The 24,259-nt window shown below is 41.7% G+C and overlaps 1 protein-coding gene across 2 annotated transcripts in view; it reads right to left on the bottom strand.

The window, feature by feature from the left end:
• Positions 1–10,104: 10,104 nt before the first annotated feature.
• Positions 10,105–24,259, bottom strand: part of Garem1 (GRB2 associated regulator of MAPK1 subtype 1) — a 186,776-nt gene continuing 172,621 nt past the window's right edge. Inside the window, exons 5-6 of one of the 2 annotated variants that reach the window (XM_027935715.2) lie at positions 16,565–16,731; positions 10,105–15,177 (exon numbers count right to left, since the gene is read on the bottom strand). In XM_027935715.2, coding sequence (XP_027791516.1) covers positions 14,280–15,177; positions 16,565–16,731 — 1,065 coding nt within the window. In that variant the 3' untranslated portion in view covers positions 10,105–14,279. The remainder of the gene's footprint in view (positions 15,178–16,564; positions 16,732–24,259) is intronic. The other variant, XM_027935716.2, reaches the window with a different exon arrangement.

Raw genomic sequence — 24,259 nt, 5'->3', positions numbered from 1 at the left:
GATTGATTGTATGTCCTCCTCTGAGAAGTGTCTGTTCAGGTCCTTGGCCCATTTGTTGATTGGGTTATTTGTTTTCTTATTGTCTAATTTTTTGAGTTCTTTGTATACTCTGGATATTAGGGCTCTATCTGAAGTGTGAGGAGTAAAGATTTGTTCCCAGGATGTCGGCTCCCTATTTACCTCTCTTATTGTTTCTCTTGCTGAGAAAAAACTTTTTAGTTTGAGTAAGTCCCATTTGTTGATTCTTGTTTTTAACTCTTGTGCTATGGGCATCCTATTAAGCAATTTGGAGCCCGACCCCACAATATGTAGATCGGAGCCAACTTTTTCTTCTATCAGACGCAGAGTCTCTGATTTGATATCAAGCTCCTTGATCCATTTTGAGTTAACTTTTGTGCATGGTGAGAGAAAGGGATTCAGTTTCATTTTGTTGCATATGGATTTCCAGTTTTCCCAGCACCATTTGTTGAAGATGCTATCCTTCCTCTGGAGGCTTTTTTTTTTTTTCTAGTCTCTTCCTAAGCCTTGTCAAATTAATTCAGTCATCAGTCAATATTCCAATCCATCAGCCACCTGGGCACTTGCCACAGGTCATGTGCTGTACTGTGTGTTAAATATACATAAATTAATATAACATCCCTAAGGTACTCAAAGACTCATAGATCGAATCATTCTGCTGTTTTTTTTTTAAATTAGATTCTTCTTCATATGCACTTATGATAACAAAGTGAGACTAATTTATTTTTTTGATGTGTCTGATATGAACTTGACTCCATCCTGTTCAAGGATAGCCCCTTAGTAGATCTCTACTGAGCTCATCTGCTGACAGAGCTCCCATTTCATCCCTCCTGTCAGGAAAGTAGGAATGGCAGGATTCTGGCTTGAGCACTCTAAGTATGTTTGAGCTTCTATTACAAAATACCATGAACTGGGGGGAGGCGGGGAGTGAAGAACATGGTGCCAGAAAATGTGGTGTCTAGTGAATGCTTGTTTTCCCATAGATGGAGCCTTTTTGTCATATCTCCACATGGTGAAAGGGACTGGCTGGCTCTCCAGGGCCTCTTTTTATAAGGGCATTAATTTCATTCATTATGGCTTAACTCTCACGACTTGAACAGTTCCTAAAGGCCCCACTTGATAGTACCATCACACTGGTGCCTAAACTTTAATATATGAATTTGGGGAAAATAAGCAAACACTATCACTTGTCATAAAAATGCATATTTTATTGTTTCTTCAACTATCTAGAAGCCCCTGGAATATTATCATAACATTAACCTTTTACTTCCTCTTCCCACACTGCATTTGGAGAGTATGTGGGAAAAGTTTGCAGGACCTATAGGCATGTGGGGCCACAGGAGAATTTAGACACGTATTTTCAAAGATCAATATTAGCTGCCACATTGGATCAATTGCTAAGTCCTTTCAGAGTTACTTTCAGGGGCTGGGGCTATAGCTCAGTTGGTAGAGTGCTTACCTTGCATGCACAAGACCTTGGGTTCGATCCCCAGCACCACACACACACAAAGATTTACTTTCAAACACTGCTCTAATTGGTCCATTCTCTACATCCATGCTAGTAGCAGTCCCATCATCCCCTGCATGAATTACTCTGGCCTCCTAATTGGGCCCTTAGCATCCAGGTTTGCCTCATTTCCATCCATTTTCTCTGCATTCACAGCAATCCTATCTGCTCAGGTCACTCACCTGCTTACAATGACCACCCTGCTTTGCAATGGTGGTCACAGAGCCCTTCCTTTTAACCTTCCTTTTTTCCATTTCTCCCCAATTTTCTTTACTCATCATTCTCCAGGACAAGTTAAATAAGCAATGCTACACTCTCTTGCAACTCCAGGACTTTTTAAATACTGTGATCTTCCTTTGAATATCCTCCATTTTCTCCTTCCTCCCCTTCATCTTCCTAATCCCTACTTATTCTCCAGGTTTAGAAGCCACTTCTTGCAGGAGAACTACTCTGGGCCTCATAACACAGTGCAGTTCTACCCATGAGCTCCCTGAGCACCTGAGTAAGGAAGCCTTGACTTTGAATGGACCCTGGGTAAGGAAGCCTTGACTTTGAATCCAGGATTGGCCATTTCCTTGCTATGTAGTCTTAGATCAATTTTCCTTTTCAGATGCAGTTTCCTCATCTATAAAAATGGGAATGATACTAGTAGCTACTTTTTATTGCTGCTTTGTAAATTAAATGGGATAATGCATGTGGTTTCCTATGGCTCAAAGAATGAAACAGAAAGTATTCAATATATTTTTGATGTTGTTGTTATTGTGCTAAAGGTCTGCAGACCATTAGTCTGAAGAGAAAGTGCCTTATTATATAGCAGCTTTCGCATCTTAATATATGCTCAATGATGAATGGAGAGATAGAAGGAAGTTGTAAGTTATTCTTGTAGCCACATTCTCCTTCCTTTCTAAAGGGGTTTAATTCCATTTCACAATAGAAAGGTCTTAGTTTGAACTAAATGGTATGTAAAGAGCTTTACATTTGTCAACTCAATTAGTTTTCATAAGCGCTCTAAGAGATACTTGTTATTCTTCCCATTTTATGGATCAGAAAATAAGGTCACAACGAAATGTATAATAAAGAGTAGAGCTCAATCCAAATTCAAAGGTGACTCAAAGGTGTTAATGTCTTGTCCCTAGAGAAATAAATCCTCCCTTGGGCAAATTCTGAGGAGGAGGATGAAATCCAAGCTCTTGCTGGGTGACTGTGGAGCTGAGGGCATAGTGATGAAGAGGTCTGTGGTTCATTCTTGGGTGGATTTCTCATTCCTCCTCAGGGGTTCAACTGTGAGGCTTGGAGAGGATGTTTGTTCCTGGCACAGGTACATACATACATACATGTGTACATACCCACTGGAAACCTGGGATTAAAGAAACACATCTATAGCTCACCCTGAAAGGGCAGCTTCACACAGAACCTGATACAATGGTGCTGGAGGTGAGGGTGGGGGAAAAGCAATAGCTAGGAATGGAAAGGTCCACATGCATGTTTCAAATGGTACCTGTTTGCAGGAGCAGCTGCCTAACCAGATACTGCGCCCAGGAGCTCCTGGTGAGGATGGCTAACAGTGACCGTGGTCATGACAGGGCAGGGTATACAGCTAGGGCTGAGAATCAGAATAACTATGTTGGTCAACCAAGACACAAATGAACCACACGTCCCCTGGAACATTCCCTGACTCCCACAAGGAGGCTGAGGGATTGGCTGATAAATATTTTGTTGGTTTATTAAAAGTAATTTCAAATCTGTCTTTAGCATCTCTTTCGTCTAGTACAGTGTATTGCTTAACCACTGGGATATATTCTGAAAAACGTGTCATAGGTCGTTAACTTGTGTGAACATCGAGGGAACCTGCATACACCTACGTGGCATAGGGTAACCACTTGACAGATCATCTTGATGTGGTGAAGAAGCATGCCAAATACAAGTAACACAGGCTGCTGCTGCTGGTGTCACACGGCATGCTATTACCTTTGATGGTAAACTTACTATTATTTATTCATGTTGGTGCTAGGGATTGAAATTAGGATTTACACATGCTAAGCACACGATTTACCACTGATCCACACAGCCAGTAAACTTAAAAAAAATAAGTAGAAATACATTTTGAAATAATGATAGACGAAAGAACTGGACATAGCTTTCCTGTTTATATATGAATATACCACCCGTGTAACCTACATCGTGTACAGCCACAAGAATGGGAAGTTATACTCCATGTATGTATAATCTAGCAAAGTATACTCTATTGCCATGTGTAACTACAACAGATTAAAAAAGAAAAAAAATAATGATAAAGAATATAGTAAACATACTAGCAGGACTGGGGTTGTAGCTCAATGGTAAAGTGTTTACCTTGCATGAGTGAAGCACTGGGTTCAATCCTCAGCGCCACATAAAAATAAATAAAGACATTGTGTCCATCTACAACTAAAAGAATATATATATATAAAACCATACCAGCAACATCCTCATTTATTGCCATTGTGAAGTTTTTACTGCATGTAACTATATGTACCATATTTTTATGTGACTGGCAGTGCAACAGGTTCCTTTACACTGGCATCACCACAAATGCGTGAGGCACTGTGATATGATGCTATGATGTCATACTAGTCAACGGGAATTGTAGGCTCCATTATAATCTTTCTTTTTTTGGGTACTAGGGATTGAACTCCGGGGCACTGGGCCACTAAGCTACACCTCCCATCATATTTTGTATTTTATTTAGAGACAAGGTCTCACTGATTTGCTTAGCACTTCACTTTTGCTGAGGCTGGCTTTGAACACTTGATCTGCCTACCTCAGCCTCCTGAGTCACTGGGATTATGACCACTGAGATCACAGCACCCGGATCCATTATAATCTTACAGGACTCTCTTTGTATGTATGGTCTGTCATCGACTGAACATTGTGGCGATGTGTGTGTGACAGTTTTTATTGGAAAGGTGCATTTTTTTTTTCTGCTTGGGAATGATGTTAGGCACGTCCCCTATGATGCTGATGAATTAAGCCACACAGTTGCATACCAGCCACCCTTCCTTCTTCTACCAGCCTTGGAGACCGATACCTTTCTCCAGGGCTGTTCACCTAGTAGAAGTCTGGCTGTGAATAGAACACGTTTTCTATAGAATAGAAAGTCAGACTGGGGAACATTTTATAGCAACATAATGAGCTAGCTGGACATAGAATGAAACTGTAAAAGCTATTCAGGGATGTATGAAATTTGGGTGCAGTCTGAAGATCTAAGAAGTCCTAGGGAGAGAGAGAGAAGAAGCGTAGACCAGGAGAAGGCAGAGTAGATGGGATCCTTCATTTTCAGTGGATGTGAGGTAGGAAAGTCACTGAGCTGGGTCAGGAGGTGGAAGAAGCAATGGAGAGCCTGAGGGCTTGCTGTCTATCAAATCCCTCTCCCAGACAACTGCTCACTTCTGCATATCCTCCTGAAACTAAATCACACTCTGATATGGGGTGATGATCAGGAGGGGACAAAGCCAATGGATGAAAGATGGATTCTTTAAAAACAGTCAATAACAGCAACATGTTAAGGCAATACATAAATAAATTAAATAAACTGCATGCCTCTCAAGGAAGCTGGCCAGGATTAAATTGGTAGCCTGGTTCCCTTAAGCTTTAATTCTGGTGGATATGCTTGGAAGTTAACTGGATAAGAATGCGTACTTCATTTTCTCATCCCATATTTCAGTTCCTTTTTATAGTTTGTTATCTGTGAAAGATAAGTTAGCTATCACAGGCTTCCAAATAACAGACTATCAATAATTAACTGATTTCTGATCACAGTCCTTTGTGTATCACCTTAATAGTGGTCTTTCTACAGGTCACCTTTCTTCTGCCAGAAAAAATAATTTCCACATTTTTCTATCACCCATGATAATGAATGCAGGGAAATCTTGCTTTTCCCAAATGTACTCCAGATAACTGGTGTTACTCAGAGCTAAATTCAAGTGCTATTCTCATCCAATAGGAAAATGAGAAAGAAAATGAACAGTCTCTAAGCCTGACAAAGAATATGACAGAAAATGACCTGATTTGCAATTTAACTCCATGGAGGAAGAGGTTAACAGTTAAAAGATTGAGATACACCTTATCTAAATAATTGCATGAACAATTTAAGTTGCAAAATGAGGTCCAGATGGAAGAGCTCAGAACTGTTCACTGTAGGAATGAGACCTGCTATGCTGGAGATCTCTAAATCCAGAAAGAGACCATCACAGGATGAAGGCAAAAGTCCTGCCCAGGACTCAGATTTTGAGATAAATGGGTTCCTCAGTGATCCTGCCACAAGGGTAGGAAACCAGTCTCATGACCTCTGAAGGTTGCATTTACTTCCATGGTAAAATCATTTGCATTACTAAATTTTATCAAAAGGAGACAGGAGCAAATAGGATACAGATGCAAAACTGGCATAGTTCTACAGTCCTCTTATATACAAGGCACCAAAAGTGAGGGTCTCTAGATGTGTTGGATGAGGTGATGTAAAAAGAAAAATGAATCCAGCAGATCATTTTACAACAAGAAATAAATTTCTGTGACTTGTGGTCCATTCAGAAAAATCGTATTTCTCCATGACTTTTATTTACAAATCACCAAAGTGGGGGAAGAAAACAGGTGACTAGGGTTATATGAAAACATGAACTGGCAGTTGCACTATTTCAAGATGGCAACCTAAACTGTGAAAAATGGACTTGTTAGTGTCACAATACACAACTAAATCATTCAGGGTCACTCCAGGTGAATTCGAGTTGGCACGAAATAATTGCACAGACACAGAAAGTATCTTTTTCTTGGGTCAAGTGATGGCTCTCAACCTTAGGAGTCCATTGGAAAGAGAGTGAGCCACCTGAATTCTTTATTTTTATAAACACAAAGGGAGGTTCCATGGAATGTTCTTTCCAAATAAGGCAAAGGGTCAGTTTTCAGGGGGTTGACTCTAGCTTCATGATGTCTTGTGGTCAGTAGATTGATTGACATCTTGGCAAGTCACACCCATCTCAGGTGCTGTGTGGGATCAAAGGCAGAGGCAAGTGCCCACAAGTGTTGCAGGCCCCAAAGAGCACATCCAATCCTCCCATATGCTCAAAAGCTCAGAGCTCACACACACCGCCCCGGGCTGGCCTGCGACATGTTAGTTTACTGGATTTATAAAAAAATTAGTTCCTGCTTTAAAAGTTGAACTGAAAGAGACTTGCTTTACTTTGTCAATAACTGTGATACAGAGTAGTAAAGAACATAAAAAATGAAGTGGAAACATTTATACAAAAATGGCCATTTGACAATTTCTTTCTTCTTCTTTTTTTTTTTCTTTTAGATAGGGTTTATCTCGTCTTTGAAGGAGGAGGCTTTTTCAATCCTAACTTGAAAGACAACTTTAGCACAATGTTACTTGATTGATGTTTGTTTCAGGTTATGGGCTTTGTTGCTCAAAATCAACCAGCGAAATAAAACAAACAAACAAACAAACAAACAAACAAAAACCACCTTTTTAAAAATTTATATATGACAGTGGAATGCATTACAATTCTTATTACATATATAGAGCACAATTTTTCATATCTCTGGTTGTATACACAGTATATTCACACCAATTTGTGTCTTCATTCAGGTACTTTGTATAATAATGATTATCACATTCCACCATCATTTATAACCCCATGCCCCCTCCCTTCCCCTCCAACCCCTCTGCCCTCTCTAGAGTTCATCCATTCCTCCCATAAACCAACTTCTTTTTACTTAAGAGCTTCTGACTCACATTATTCCCTTTCAAAATCCCAAAGACTCAGAACCAAGAATGAGCCAGGCATTATTATAGGTCCACTTTGCACTTTGAAAAAGCCCTCTACTCTCTCCTGAGCAGACATCTGGTTTGAAAAAACACTGAGCAGTGCCCCGTTTTCAAATTCCTTGTCTTTCTTGAGTCACTCTGTTTACTCATTTCCGTAGATCCAGGATTCCAATGCCTTGGGCTGAGGAAAGTAAAATGACAGATGGGAAGACAGGCCCCTCCAACATGCCTAGACTAAATAAACATTAGACTAGGCTCTGATCCTTGATTCCCCATTGTAGTTGAGCCAGAGTTGACTGGGGTAATCCTTGGATAGTCATGGGCTGTGTGGAAGAGCCTGGCACCCTGTGGCCATGTTTAGTACTACAGCTGCTTCTCCACGTAAGTGCAGTTTATAAGCTCTCCCTAGCGGTGGGATGAAAGGTCTGTATGGTGCTGTCAATCTTTTACATTTTATTTTATTTAAAAAAAAATTTTTTTTAGTTGAAGACAGACACAACACCCTTATTTTATTTATTTATTTATTTTTATGTGGTGCTGAGGATTTAACCCAGTGCCTTACACACGCTAGGTAAGCACTCTACCACTGAGCTACAATCCAGCCCCAATCTTTTACATATTATGTTTACACCTCATTTAGTATCTACATTGAGTCATTCTTCTTGATCAAAGGGAAAAATGTGTGTTCTAGTGTCTTGATTTGCACTTAGTATTGTTTGGGGAGTCTCAGTTGAGGGTTATCTTCTAATTTTTCAGCCTTAGAAGAGAGTATGGGGACTTGGGTAGGAAATTCCATGCACTACGAAACTGTTGTTATTGTTGAAAGTTAAAAGTTGAGGAGACTGGGAGCCAGTGTTATGATGGAATGAATACAAACTAGAAAACCAGATCTTATTTCCAGTCTTTGTTCTGTCACAAACCATATGTTGTAGTCTGGGGAAAGTCATTTACCCTGTATGGGTTGGATGTCTATGAGGTTAAAGAGGATGGGCCAGTTCATTTCCAAAGTCCTTCTGGATTTTAAACTTCTGTGCACTGCCTGTGGATGGTATTTTCTGAGGCCTGAACCATGTTTCCTGGCCAGTTTTAGAGGACACAGAACTTCTGCTCCTCTTTCCCATCATTGTCCCTCCCTGAGAGCAGTCTTAGCTTAGGTTCCAACCATATCTACTACTTTTCAATAGCCCGTGTATGTTAGAGCTAATATCTGTTATCAATCATTGATCTCTTTGGTTCATTTTATATCCATCCAAAAATGAAAGTCATTGGCTTATTCATTGATAAATGATGTAAACTCAACCTGGCGGTCTCTGAAACAAGTTTCTGTCTTGCTTACTTTGGTCTACTCAGATATTTTGAGTATGTGTCACTGATATCATTCATTTGACTTATATTTTTGGTGCTGAGGAATGAGTCCAGGGCCTCACATGTCTAAGCATGTGCCCTGCCATCAGGCCACACTCTGGCCCTCATTTGACTTCACTTCATTGTTATCTTGTGGTTGCAGTCTTGATCTTGATGGCACAATTGGACACTATCAGGAAACATCATGGCATCCATGCTGTCATTCAACAGAACCTCAAGTCACATCTACTTTGAAGAGACTATGAAGACACATACAAGCCCAGATACCAAGGAGCTTGTAACTCATAGGAGATTTGTACAGGGAGCTCTAACAGCACAGAGTGAAACCTAACTAGCCTGGAAATGATATCTGGTAAACCTGGAAGGATGTATATGAGTTATTTAAGCAAGAAGGAGCTTAAGGAGAAGGTAATTTCAGCAGTAGGAATTTAGCCAACATTTCATGATTGTTTTCAACGATATGCCCCTTTCTAACTTCAGATATATAGGAATTGGAGGACGTTCGAGTCTAAACTTATGTCTAAATTCACTCTGCAATATCCAATTTGGAGTCAAGTGTCCTGGTGTGTACCTGAGGAAAGTACTCCTAGGTCTTGAGATAGATCCTTGGAAGTTTTAGCCAACCTCCATCAAGCCTATGGATTCTTCCAGCACACACCCAAATCCAGCAGGTGGCTATATGGGGGCTATCACAGGTCTTAACCCCGTGGAACAGGAGAGCAGGATTAAAGGCTTAAGGAGAAGGCAGAGTGAACAGTTTGGGGATGTTTTTAGTCTAGTAAAAGAAGACAGGAAGATTGAGGGCAGAGAATGCTGGGAAGCCATTTTATGTTATTTTGAGTAGAATAAAAGCTCTCTTAATTGACTTCTACTTGTTATTCTCCAACTTTGCTGTAAAACTTTCTGGCAGATGCCATAGCAGGCTGAATGCTCATGGCTCCTCTCTGGTACTCTTGGCCATTTCTGCTCAGTTGTGCTTACATAACTGAAACACATGTATTATACCTCTCTTGCACCCCATTTGAACATGCAGACTTTACTTAAAAGCTTACCACCTAAACTATATTTGTCTCGAGCTCCATCTCCTGACTGTACTGGTACTGAGTTCTCTTTGGATACTATCGGGTCACTGGGTTACCAGCTTCTTCTATGTACAATAGCTGTGGTCTTCACACTCTTAATCCAGGATGGGGCTGTGGTATTTGGAATCCCTCTAGACCAGCTACCATATCGCTTAATAAGGACAGGGGGAAAGAGGCCCTAGAAAACTCTGTACTAGGTTTGCTCATTGAGGAAAAACTGGAAGAAGAGCATCTTTGAAAATTTCTTTATTTATAGACATTTTGGAACCATGTAGATCAACAGACAATGAGTTCTTTTAGACATAACACACTGTGTTTATCTTGAGGTACACACTGGGCCCACTGGAAAATGATACAACTGTTAACTTATAGTTAACCACCTCAGTTTTCCAAGCCAAGAAACTGTAAAGACAGTTACAAAATTCTCTGCAAACAATACAACATCTCCATTTAAGTTGAAGAGAATTCCCCAAATTCTTAATGGAGTTCAATTTTTTTTTTAGGCTGAGTTGAAACAATATTTTGAATGGAACTGAATGTAAAAATGGGAGTTTATAGTTAAGAAATTATCTGAGCCCTATTACATGAGATTGTAAACAAAAAAAATTGTGATCTGATAAGCTCTATTACAAAAATTCATAGCTACAAATTAGAGCAGCAAAATTACAGGAGATATTTATATATAGACATTTATATATAGTTTTAACCGAAATTGCATTTACTCCTTGTTTCTGGCTACCACAATGAGACAAATTTCAAAACTCCAAGTTTTGAAAACTGACTGATGTGATTTAACAGATGCGGCCTAAGAATCTCACAGTATAACCACCCCATAGTATGAAAGTCCTATTTGCCTTCATTTGCACGTTGGGCCTTTTCACTGTTCTTGCCTTAGTAGCCTTAAGATTACTAGAAAAATAGTGGAAATTGATAATAATGGACATGTTTCTGAAGGCCTTGTGTGTCCAACAACAGATTTAACTTTTCTGGGAGATTGAAACTAAAATTTTCTTTGAACGGTTCACTAGGTTCTTGGAGAACTAGTTTGCTTTCTCGTTTGTGGAATGCCAACCTTATACTACTTAGGCTAGACGAGTAGCAACTCATTATACCAAGTGTTTGGAAAATGAAAGACTGTCTATCCACACTCACCCCCTGCACTTCTCCGGCAGATGTGTGGCTGATGTGCAGGTGGCTATGGAATGTGAGCAGAGGCTGTTAATGTGTCTGCCATAGGTTGGAATGGACTGTCATAATATTTCCCATAAGATTGCTGGATTTTTGCAGGAGACAAGAATAAACACTGCGATTTAGCTGAATGGGTGTCTGCTACAACTTCATAAACTTGGATGGTATATGTGGGTTGGTTCAAAGAGTGTGAGCGTACATTTCACAGTTCATAAAGTTGAACAGCTCAACTTAAAGAAGAGACAACTTGAAGGCGTTTACAAGATTCTGAGAAGGAATTGATCTGTGTTTGAGTTCTCCTTCTGCGTTGGGTCATTTTACGTTTCAGCTGCTTGGCTTGGTTTATTGCTGATTTTCTTTTCTGATGGGGGCTGTGAAGATGATTTTAGCCATGAATTTAAGTACTGGAAAAAAAAAAAAGGTACTTTCCCCCAAACACCATGGTCACTCTTCCGATCCTAGGGACCTGTCAAACAAGGATGCATTCAGTCTTGACCAGCTGGTAGAAAAGATTCTGCTCATGGGATCTCTGCACACTGCTTTTCATTGCAGATCACAGCTCTCAGAAAGTAGGGGCTGTTTCCTTCAGATTCCTGTTCTGCATTTATTGTCATGACTCTTTTGGGGGCTGTGGATACTGTCTAATCAAGGGCATGCCAGACAGGTGCTCAGATCAGAACAACAGTTACATTTGTGGCTTTTAGAAATGCAGAAGATACTTTTTATTAGGATTAAACCAAAATTCCAAGTCAGTAAAAGAAAAATACAAGACAGAGGACACTTTCTGCCTCCATGTTACAAGTTTGTACAGTCTTGTGGTGTTTATTTAATACCCTTAGCTGCCATTGCTCTCATCTGTGCATATTTAAAAGACAGGACACACTTCACTCTCCATACAGCCAGCTGCCCAGAGGAGTTCACGTCTCTCTTATCCATACCTACACAGTCTCAGCAACTGTGATTTTAAGTATGAACAAAGTGAGCTCCAAGAAGGCAGGGGCTGGGTCTTTTTATGGTATTGGGCCTGGCACAAAAAAGTTGCTCCATGAATGTATCATGAATACGTGAATCTAAGGCAGGTCCTTGTCCTTGAGGACTCCAGGTTGCCAATCAATATAAACTTGGCACGAATACACCAAGATCAAAACAAATGAGCAAAAGGAAAATGACCCTATTTTGTCTAAGGTTTTTCCAAAAGAAAAAAAGACAAATGGAGTCAAGTGTTTATGGGAGGTGACCTTTTGTACGAAACCAAAACAAACCCTGTTTCTTGCTTTTGAGTTTGAGAATCGTGTCCAAGTGCTGAATGCTGAAAAACTGTTGGGAGCAAGGGTGTACCAATGAAAGCGCGCCGCTTTCCAACCACATCTCGTCTGTTTTTATCCTAAAGGGAAATTCTGAGAGGTTAATTTCCTAAGAGGGATGTTTTCTAAATAACAGTCTTGTGGGTCACGTGAGTGTGGCGTGGGAAACTTCTTCATACATCTGACAGCTACTTAGGAAGAGGTGCTCCAGTTTTGACAGTTTATAGGTTACTCTTTTTACCTGGAGTATAGTATTTACATTTTGGGAGGCATGTTAGGAATGAAGAGCTGTTTTTTTTTCTTTTTTAAAGGACTTCTGAGATGGAAAATTAAAATAGGTACCGATTCACCTCACTACTACCATCAGATGCATTAGAAACATTTTACTAATGCTAAGAAATAGTAGACATATTTCACAGAAATACAAAACCCAGACTGGCGGGTCTTGTCTTTAAATTAACTTATTTATTTTTTAACTTTGGGAAGTAGGAAGAGGAGACAATAAAATATGACCCAACCCTGCAAGGCATGATGACACCCTAGTGACTGATCTGCCGGACCTGAGAGGCCACAGCGCACACTTGTCGAAGGCTGTCTACACATTCAGGATCCAGGGTCGGACTTGGGGGCTGTCTGGATGCCTTGATAAGAGGACTCAAACTTCTCTAAGGTTAATAATGGTCCTTCAAAAAGTCAAGAATGGGGATGAAGCCATGATGTTCTAGAATAGTTAGTCACTGTTTAGCAAAAATTCTCCGACTTCTGGAATTCTTGGAACAAAAGTATGGTGACCAAGTATTTTCTTTGGAAGAGAGGAAAGAAAAGGTGTATGAAATTAACAAGTATATTTATTGATATTTTAAAAATAATTACCCATCAGATGCAGGGCATAGAATAACAGGGTTGGTATGTTTGATTTGTGAGCTCTCAGAAGGGTGTTGACACACATCATACTCTGAGAAGTACTTTTTGGACCGATTATTGGAAGGCACCCAGGAAAAGACCCTCAAAGCTGAGAATTATTATTTGACAGAAACTATCATTTCTCTGGATGCCAGCATGGATATGCAAGAATTGGCCCTGTAATGGGCTTGAAAACACACGAATTTCTTCATTACAGATATTTCACGGGTCTGTTCAAAGTTTTCAGCAATGAAGCCTAGTAAGACTGAGCTTCAAGATTTAGGGTGTGGAGAATCTTTGGAATCATCCCATCCACCGTTCCTAAGATAATCAACTTTGTTGAAGGTCCCCAAACCTCAATGGATATTTATTTGAATGCGAATAGATGTTACCTGAAATATCAGACTCAAAATTATGTTTAAAACATAGGCTCACATATGTATATGTCTTTTTTTTTCTCTGCTCAATAAAAATTAGCAGCAGTTACAGATCAATTACTGTGGTCATGATTTGTATTATTTCTAAGGACATCATCTATCTTCTATCAGCACATGACTTTTGGAAAATGCTTCTAGATAAAAAGATCCCCACCAAGCATAACAGTAAAGTGTCATTTCATATCACCAACATTTTCAGGCACAAGAGTAAAACAATAAGCACTAAGCAATCCAAACAACAGAGCACAGAATATAGTTAATTGTCTAAAGTCAACTCCCCCAAAGAAGGGAATTGCTAAAAAAAAATGTTTATTTATTTATTTTTTTAAGATTCTTATGTCTTTCAGCTTTGGCTATTTTGTAATAAATATCATACCTTCTCGCATAAACCGACTGGGTAAGAATGAGTTCTCTGAATATGCCTTTGTTCTGGTAGCAGCTGCTGAGTGTTGAGGGACGTACAAGGCACACCTCTAAGTGTTCTGTACAGCATCTTTATTGATGTACAAAATAGCCTGTTCACCATTCAAAAATGTAATCTGCATAGTAAGAGTTTCTCTTATCCCTATTTACAGAGAAGGTTTTTTAGTGCAAAAACATGAAACTGTGTCCCAGCCCACCCCTCCTGGCACATGTGCCAATTAGTTCTGTCCCATGCTAGCTGGGGATATTTGGCTATATTTTGGGCCTCCAGCCATTAATGAATTGCATTATTTTCTTCACCTGCAGTTTGCTTAACTTGAAATCCTCTGAGAGAATTTCTTCCGTTAGTTGAACAAGCAAATTCCCATCAATCTTTTCGGTGACAAAGAAGGATATGACGTCTTCGGACAAACCAATGAACCGCAAGGACTTGGACACTTCTTCTATAGACAGTCCAGACAGGTCCGCGGGTGGCTGCCACGGGGAACCATCGCCACAGGACCTGGGGGCCAGCTGGAGGTGAAGCGGAGATGAGAAAGGGTAAGAGACAGCAAAGATGTCCTGCATGCCCTTTTTAACAAAATATTGGTCCTCAGAGAGGTCCGGTGACCCCCGCTCGGGGTCCTCCTCAGCACCATCGATTTTCAGAGGCAAAGGAGATGTTTCAGGGACGGCTTTCTGTTCCACTGGCTTTGGGGCCCTGGGGGGTAAGGCAGGGCAGGAGATACTCTGCTTGGTCATGCTGGGTGCAAGAGCACTCTCCTCTGTGCTCTCCAGAGAGTAGCTAGCTGACTTGGGACAACCAGAGACATTGCTACTGAATTCTGCAGTGACTGAGCTGGGATTGCTGCTCAGGAGCTCACAGCCATCAAAATCAAAAGGTGCTGGGCAGTTTCTCTTTGGTGTGCCTGGTGTCTTTTGTCTGGGATAACTGTAACTCCTGCTTGGGTCCAGCAGGAAGTCACTCCTGGTCTGGCTCTCTGATGTGGCTGAATAATGATTAGGCCATGAGAGCCGGGAGGACAGGGCCTCAGCAGAAGGACTTCCGAATGGGGATTTCAGGTCCACAGAATCAGCTTTCACTCGGTTGCACGGATAGCAGGAGACAGGAACACTTTCAGAAGGACTTGTGTCACTTTTAGTAGAGCTGCTTAAAAAAGCAAACAAACAGAAAAGGAAATTAGTTTTTTTTTTTTAAAGCCACATCTCAAGCCTTTTGTTCTTCACAGATGTTAGTTACTTCTGAGCAGAAAATACAATTAGGAAAAAGTATATTTCTTATCATGAAATCAATGACGTACCTGCTAACCTCATAGTTTTTTTTTTAAAGAATCTTTAATGACATATATTGATAATTATAGCTATGTACGTAATGATTTAAAATGCTACCATGGAGATAGGAACAAAAAATAATTTTTAGTTAAGAAGAAAAGCATTGTTAGTAAATGCTTGGATCTTTATGATGAGAAAAAATTCCCAAACCATGTTTTGGGCTTTGCACCAACAGGTGTCAAAATTGATTAGTGATATATGCGGTGGGCAAAGGGGAGCGAAAGAGTGGTAATGGGTGTCTCATCCTTGCCAACCTTGTGAGACAATGACAGAACACATCACTACCACCCATGACTCTATTTACACCCAAAAGTCTGACACAGGAAGACATATTTCCAATAATATGCTTTCCTCACCTTGGTTTCTATACTACTGAGTTACATTAGCATAAGAATTTAAGTGTCCAAAGGACAACAACAACAACAAATATGGAAGAGAGTTACTTTAAACTTCAAGGACACATGTGGTGGCACATTTAGCCTGGGGGCCCTATTTTAAGAGGGACAGTGAAACTAGAGTGTGCTGGAAGATGGGTAGACAGAGCCAACCTGCTGTCTCTTTGGGATAAGACTTATAGAGACTTTAAATTTTCATGGGCTGACAGACAGAAGTGTGGCAGACCTATTTTATTTCTCTAGATGTAAGAAACAGTTGAGTTACATGGAAATAGATTTTAACTTGACAGTCTGAAAGACTTTTTTTTTTTTTTTTTTAAATAAAATGTTGGCATTTGCCAAAAATGGATGGACGGCACTGCCAAGAGAACTGAGCTCACAGCACTGGGAGGATCCAGACAGGAGGGAAGGACCACCCAACAGCAGTGATCAACGAGGCATTTCTGTGTCAATGGGAATTTAGAGCAGAAAGCCAAGGGGACCCTTTCAATTTGAGGTGCTGTCTGCTTGTGTCAAAGTGGAAAGAACTAGGTGCTGGCTTGTGAGAATGGATGGCATCCTCTACACGCTGTTTCCAAGAGAATCCAGAGGCTTTTACACCGACTTCTCATAGACCCCTGACATCTTTTCTTCCCAAGACACTGGCTCTTCTGTCCAAGGTGAAAAACAACAAGTGCCACCCCTTCATGCTCTTTCAGTAAAATTACTTTAAATGATAAAAACCATTTCCTTTCCCACTGCCCTGGCTAGAGGACACTCTCCTGGCTGAGGAGAAATCAGGTTGCTGTGAGCCCTTGCAGCCAGACTTACATGTTGTGCAGCCCTGAAGAATAGTAGGACAAGGTGGGGCTGGGAGAGCGAGTCTGTGGCCGCGTTGGCTTGACTGTGCGAGGAGGGATGGAGGGACTCGTGGACAAAGGCTTTGTGCTTCGGGGTGGAACAGGTGGGGCGTTCAGGAGCCGGCATTCTTCCCTGACCTGGTGTAAAAAAGAATACTCCAGATTAGCAACAAACTGACAAGGACCCTGGGGCCAGCTCCATCCTGTGGGGTCAAGTGGCTACTCTTTAAGCAATAACGGCGGGGGGGGGGGGGGGGGGGAGAGAGAGAGAGACACAATGGGAGCAAACAAGAAAGATGGTAAACACAGAGCTGCCAGGGATAGAACTAGACACCTGTCACATACTTGCTGGGAACCGACTGATTTTGAAAGAACCCTGTTTGGTGAAACATTAGCTGCTGCAGAAATATAGCAAATCATGTGCAACATAGCAATTACAGTGCCTTTGGTCAAAGACCTAGTGAAATGTGAGGATGTACAGCAGAAGTATTACGAAATAAGGATAGAAGGTGGTTCCCATGTTAGTAGGGGATTAGACTTTCTTCTGGAGATGTGTTTATTCACTGTACAAATGAAACTCACTTTGACCCAGGTTGGGAATGATAGACTTTCTCTAGGATTAAAGCTCCTGAAGCTATGTAGTGTGGACACGCGTGTGTATGTGTTTATTAGGGGCTGACAAATGGGATGTGTCAAGTGTATATGTCCATGTGAATCACCTGGGGAATCCTGTCAAAATGCAGATTCTGTTCAGGAGGCCCACAGTGGGGACTGAGAGTCTGTATTTCTAACAAGCTACTAGGTGAAGTGGAGGCTCCGGGATCAGGAAACAAGGCTGCAGAGGGTACAATGGAGTAGCACTCCAATTCCAAAAAGTAGAACTTTTTATAAGAGCTGCTTCTGACTTGCTTGCTCTCCCTTCAACTTCACACTGGCGAAGATCTGGGTGACTTGTGACGTTCAGGTCTCTGGAGCTGGCTGTCCTGTGCAGCTTTCCAGCCCGTGCAGGCATTTCCCAAAGCAGTTCTTGTTAACCTGGTGGGCATTTTGTATGTAGTTCTCTAGGTCAGGCAGCAGGGGGCAGTTTCCACCTGGTCCTTCTAGTCAACTACAAAGGTAAAAACAGCCAATTTGGACTCTCAAAAATCCTGTGCTTTGAAATGCCTCATGCCTGTTTTTAGGCCATGTTCCCACCACTTTTCTCACCTTTGCCTTCAACTCCTTTCTGTCCCAGCGGTTGTGGGACAGAAAGACAAGGAAACAGCAAGAGCAAGCTTTGGTGTTGAGTTTGCTTCCGATGAAATGAAACGGGCTCCCACTATTGACATCACATCATCCACCTCCTACGCCAACTGCACACTGGGCCTCCTGCTGGCGTCCCAGGCCTGAATCACTTGCCAAAGAAAACCAGCCTTTAAGGAAAGTCACTTGGTCATGGGCAATCCAGCAGATCTTGATTCTAAAGTGAAATGGAGGCGATTTTAAAAATAGTCTCATCCACTGTGTTTCTTCCTGGGGCCGGGATCACTACTCCCATCTGCAGGACCCACAGCCCTCTTACTGGGGACCCCTGGGTTGGTAAGAGGAGTCTTTTTCATATGGAGAAACTCTTTAAGCTAAAGCAAAATATTCAGAGAAGCAGAATTCTTCCCTAACAGCCGCATGCTTCTCCTTTTTAAGCTTTTAAAAAGGTGGCAGGTGAATGGGCGCAGAAAGAAAACCTGGAGGCAACGAGGCTAGTGTCAAGATGAGGGAGGACTGTTCAGCTCGGGCACCCTTTCCCCAAAGTCTTCTTTCCCTTCAAAGCTAAGCTCGCCCTAGAACATGGAAGGCCTGGCTGGGTCACCCCACACCCTGGCTTTTGGGGGGCATTGTTCGTCTTCCTTTTGTCTTATTAGTGACCTGTACCGTAGCCAGTTGTGTTTCTTCTCTTTTTTCAGGAGTGTCTACCAAATCTAGGATAGACTGGTGTAACATTATAACAGGTGGCCTTGGTTGGGTGGATGTTTATAAGTAACAGGCAATATGGGAGATGTGAGCAAAGGGCTCTGCTCACTTAAATATTAAAACAAACAATCACATCTCAATACTGGGGTTGAGTGGAACTGAGGAAAACAGGTCAACGCTTAATTCAATTTAGAATTTTCTAAGTTTTGGAATCAGTCATTAAATATGACATTTCATTAGGGACTGCTTACCTGGGATGTCAATTATAATATGCTGAGATGTCAATTATAATATGCAATTTAATTTAAAATAATTGGCTGGCTTAAGTCTTGGCACTCAGAACAGAATCCACTTGTAGTTGAATGTGGTGTAAGGGAAATCCAGTCTTCCTATTTTTATAACCAGCCCCAGATACCCAAGGTCTGCCACTTCATTCAGAGCGAGGCAGTCCTGAGGGCTTCTCAGGGGCTTTTCATGATGTGGGGGAGGTGGAAAGTAAGTTTGAGAAACAGGCTATTTCTCAAACAGAGAAACACCTCCCCCAGAGGATCCATCACCTCTGGCACAAAGATGCTGCGCAGGATGCCAGGCAGAGATTAACAGATGAACAGGTTCATTTTTTTTTTTTCAACAAACATTACAACAAAAGGCATTTTTACTTTTAAACATATACCACAGAATGCCTTTTCTATTTTTATGTGGAAACTGATATTGATGAGTCATTCAGGCGGGGGCTAGTTTCTGTGACACCCATATTCACTGATAACTTAGGGAACAAAAAGAAGCCCCAGACCTGGGCACATGGCCCACCATTGTAGGCTCCAGGACGTGGCGAACAGAAAGTTATGGCCACTGGGAATGTTTACGGCTGAGACTCTAAACAGAATCTGGGACATGGGCAACTTTTTTTGCCGGGGGTAGGGGGGACTGGGAACTGAACCCAGTGGCACTTTACCATTGAGCTATATCCCCAGTCCATTTTATTTATTTATTTTGAGACAGAGTTTCTCTAAGTTAATTAGGGCCTCACTAAGTTGCTGAGTCTGGCCTTGAACTTGTGATCCTCTGGCCTCAGCCTCCCCAGTTGCTGGATTATAGGCATGCACCACCATGTCCAGTCATGGGCAACTTTTGGGTGGCCACATGGCTCCTGAAAGGAGTTTGGGTGCAATTATGAGTTCAAAATAAAAGGATTAAGCTTACTTGAAACCCACGTTGGAAAAATGGTTGTTTAAAAAAAAGACAAATTTAAAGGTATTCATCTCATCCATGATAAGAATTTCAGGTGTCATTGTGTTGAGGCACAAAACCAGTGCTGGACCAGCAGGTAGGAGGGGTGGGCATGGATAGGTGAGCACAGTTGATGATCCCTCCAGGGAGCTTTGGTATTTTCAACTTGGTGCTGCAGATGTGGCTGCTCCGGTGAAATCATATTTCACAGCATTTTATGGGAAGAATTATATGCTTTGGTGGGATGTATACATTTTGGGGTTCAGAAGTTATACTTTCTGTCTCATACCCTTAAAACAGTAATCATTCTTTGCTTTTTATTTGATTCAACATGGACGGTTTACATCCAAGAGGAAGGTAGTTATGCTGTAAATGAATTTTATCTGACAATAAAGGACTGGAAAGGTCAATCACCCTATTTCTAGCTTCCTCTCATATTCAATTTCACTTTTAAGGGCTACACTTTTGGCACATTCTTTCTAAAAGCCTCAGCATATGGCTTTCATCATGTTGTTCCCATCTCCAGTGACACCCCCTTCCTCCCATTGCTGGATAAAGGCCAGACTCTTCTGCCTTCCACCCAAGTCCCTCTGCCGCCTGTCTGGCTCCAACCTACCTTTCCTGCTCTCTCTCCCGCTAGTTCTCCTTAAGAACACACCTTGTGCTATTTTGCCTCTTTCCCTGCTTTAGTGTATTTTGCCCACTCTGACTTAAACACCCATTCCTACAGCCCAGCCCAATGTTACACGCTCTGTCCTGGACCATCTCGCAGCCACTAGGGCTGACCCCCACTTCTGAACACGCTGTCACACTTACTCACCCCCCACATATACATAATTAGCCTGAGGGCTAAAATAATAAGGACTGTCTTTATTGTGGTTCTGAGGACAGCAGAGTTGGGGATGCCACATAGGATGCCTGGCAGAGATTAATGGATTAACAGGTTCATTTTTTTTTTCAACAAAAAATTACAACAAAAGTCACTTTTATTTTTTATGTGGAAATTGATATTGACGAGTCATTCAGGTGGAGGTTAGTTTCTGTGACACTCATATTCACTGATAACTTAGGGAACAAAAAGGAGCCCCAGACCTGGGCACATGGCCCACCATCGTCTCCCCTCCATACTCGGATGTAGTTTGGAGTGAATGGCAATGGCAATGCCTATGTTCTCCAGTTAGGACATGTGGCTTTGATTTGTCACAGCCCCTAGAGTAAATTCATTCCAAGATGAAGATAAGATAGACTATTTTGTGCCTGGTGGATTAGAGCCTTTCTGTTATTTCAAATGTAGTACTGAAGACTGAACTTTAGTCGGTGACTCATGAGGGAGAGGTATCTGAATTTTCAGGAATAATATCAGTACCAAGTGAGGGGTTGGCATCGTTTTGAGGTGGGTGTTAATCTACTCCCAGTGTAGATTATGGGTGACCTCTGCTTATCTCTAGGCCATTTCTGGCTATGAGCAGTTTGGTGTTCACAGAGAAACTCTGTGGCACCAAAGTCTTACTGTTTAAGACAGAGCCAAACCAGGTTGTGGCACACACCTGTAACCCCAGCTGCTTGAGAGGCTAAGGCAGGAGGATCTCAAGTTTGAGGCCAGCCTGGGCAACTTAGGGAAGCCTGTCTCAAATTGGTGCAGCCAATATGGAAAGCAGTATTGAGATTCCTTGGAAAACTTGGAAATAAAACCACCATTTGACCCAGCTATCCCTCCCCTTGGTCTATACCCAAAGGACAGCATGCTACAGGGACACAGCCATATCAATGTTTATAGCAGCACAATTCACAATAGCTAAACTGTGGAACCACCCTAGATGCCCTTCAGTAGATGAATGGATCAAAAAAATGTGGCATATATACACAAAGAGAACAAAATCATGGCATTTGCAGGTAAATAGATGCAGTTGGAGAAGAGAATGCTAAGTGAAGTCAGCCAATCCCCGAAAAACAAATGGCGAATGTTTTCTCTGATATAAGGAGGCTGACTCATAGTGGGGTAGGGAGGGGGAGCGTGGGAAGAATAGACCAACTCTAGATAGGGCAGAAGGGTGGGAGGGGAAGGGAGGGAGGGGGAAGGGGGTTAGCAATGATGGTGGAATGTGATGGACATCATCATCCAAAGTACATGTATGAAGACATGAATTGGTGCCAACATACTTTATATACAACCAGAGATATGAAAAAATGGTGTTCTATATGTGTAGTGAGAATTGTGATGCATTCTGCTGTCATGTATTTAAAAAATAAAAGCAATATTAAAAAAAGGCAGTGGGGAATGGGGGGTGGGGAGGCTGGTGATATAGCTCAGAGGTAGACTGTTTCTGGGTTCAATCACCAGTACCACATGGACAGAACCAATAAGCACAACGCAGATCGAGTGGCAGCATGGAGGGCTGACTCCTGTCACATCCAGAGCCTTGTTTTGTGAGCAGTTTCCTAGTCTAAAGCTTTTCTCTGAAGCTGCATAATTCTTGATCCTTGCTCCTTCACAATAGTCGTTTCCCTTTCTCAAATGTCAATGACTTAATTCTTATCAAATGACACCGCTACCCTGGGCATGATAACCCTTTCTCTGGTATGCACTAGCAAGACTGCTAACCTAGGGTTAATAAACCTAATTCATAAAAAGGGAGAAATGGTGAGTTCTGTTCTAGAGTCTACGGAGCACATTGCTAGGGAGGCGTATTCGAGAGACTGCCACTGAACACACTGAAATAATCTAATAGCGGGGGCTTAAATAAACTGTCCAAGGCGGAAGAGAGTGGGGGACCACAGGCACCGCCTGCTTCCACTGTCCCCAAGAGTCTGCAGAACACAGCTGTCACTCCGCCCTTCCCTGTGTATTTATATTAACTTCATTTTCCTGCTTATTTGTTCAGATGCATGTTGAACGCCTGTCATGTGCTCGGGGAGCTCGTGTTGAGTATACAAAAATGAGCAACTTGTGGAATTAGCTGTGACCGGCGGGAGACAAATACAATTAAGATACAAATTGTTAAGGGTAATAACAAAAGTATGTGCAAGGGCTCATGGGAACACCAGGAATTTACTCAAGGTAGCAGAGAACAAATTCATAGGAAATTTTACTGAGAAAGTCTTGAGGAAGAAAGAACCACCGGCATGATGCTCTGGCCTGGGAGCTTTGATGATAAGGCAGACACTGGTGCCATTTATCAGACAGAAACTCAGAAGGGAAAACAGGGCTTGGGAGAAATCGAGAAGTTCAGTTTGGAGATCCTGTTTTCGTTTTATTTTGTTCTGGTAAGATAGACTCTAAAGTCATGGTGACATTGAGATCCAGACAAGAGGCAAAGAAGGGTGAACCCCAGCGGAGGGGCAGAAGATGAGGAAAGACAAGGGACAGCATCTTACTGCTCACAGAGCATAACCATGACTGAAGGAAGCCAAAGGCGGGGGAGCACAACTGAGGAAAGATGGAGACAGGCAGGAAGCCATGGAAAGCACTGCAGAGGTTCAGCACCGTGGAAGTTAGCAGGTCCCTGGAAAGCTTAGCAAATGAGGCTTGAATTATGTGAGGTAGCTAGAAAGCAGATTCCAATGAGTTGAAGCTAGACCAGGAGGTGAGAGTGGAGTCAGTGAGGCAGTCTGATCTTTTCTGGAGCTGGTTAGAAAGGAAGGGGTGCAACAATTGTTAAAAAGGGATACTGGATGGAAGGCAGCATGCTTATTAAAATTTTTTTGGGAAGAAACTTGAAAAATTGTGACTGGGTATGTATATGCATGCACATAACCTAGAGGTTAAGTTACATGCACCCCGAGCTCAACTTTTATTTGAGGACAGAGAGGAGAACGCACAGTTCCCACTGCTCTCTACCTTTGCTGTGCCATCACTGGCCACATAAAGCTAGAAAAATCACTAGTGATAGCTTACCAGAGAACTACTAAAGGAAGAATGAAATGTACCCAATAGAACCAACAGCTGGAAAGCTTCAGGTTTCTAAGCAAAGAAGGTCAGCAAGAAGTCAAACCCAATTCCAATCTCTGTTCAAAACCTAAAACATCATGGAAGGGGACTACTTTGTTAACTTTTAGAAGACTCTCCAGAAAGTTTAACTCGATTTCATGCCTGCTGGAATAGGCATTTGCCCTTCCTTTCCTCTCTCCACTCCCTGTAGTTTGGTTTAGTTGGGAAGGTCCTGAGCACAGATTAAAGGGTCAATAATTTGTGAAAACTGAAAACAAGGTCTTTTCTCTAAATATCCACATTAAAAACAACACATGAGAATTTCTCTTTCTCTTTTTTTGTGGTGCTGGGGATCAGACCGAGGGTCTCACACATGCTAGGCAGTAGGTGTTTCACACTGAGCTACCTCCCAGCCCAAGAATTTCTCAATCAACCAAACACATTATTGCGTGATTAGAAAAGAAAATGTACATGTTTTCAGGACAAAATTGCATACACTACATTACACTATATGTGACTGGAATATTTTATAAATATTACCTATAAACTAATTTCTTTCTT

Source organism: Marmota flaviventris, chromosome 16 (genome assembly GCF_047511675.1).
Source record: "Marmota flaviventris isolate mMarFla1 chromosome 16, mMarFla1.hap1, whole genome shotgun sequence".
Lineage (NCBI taxonomy): Eukaryota > Metazoa > Chordata > Mammalia > Rodentia > Sciuridae > Marmota > Marmota flaviventris.
This window is presented reverse-complemented; position numbering and strand designations above follow the sequence as displayed.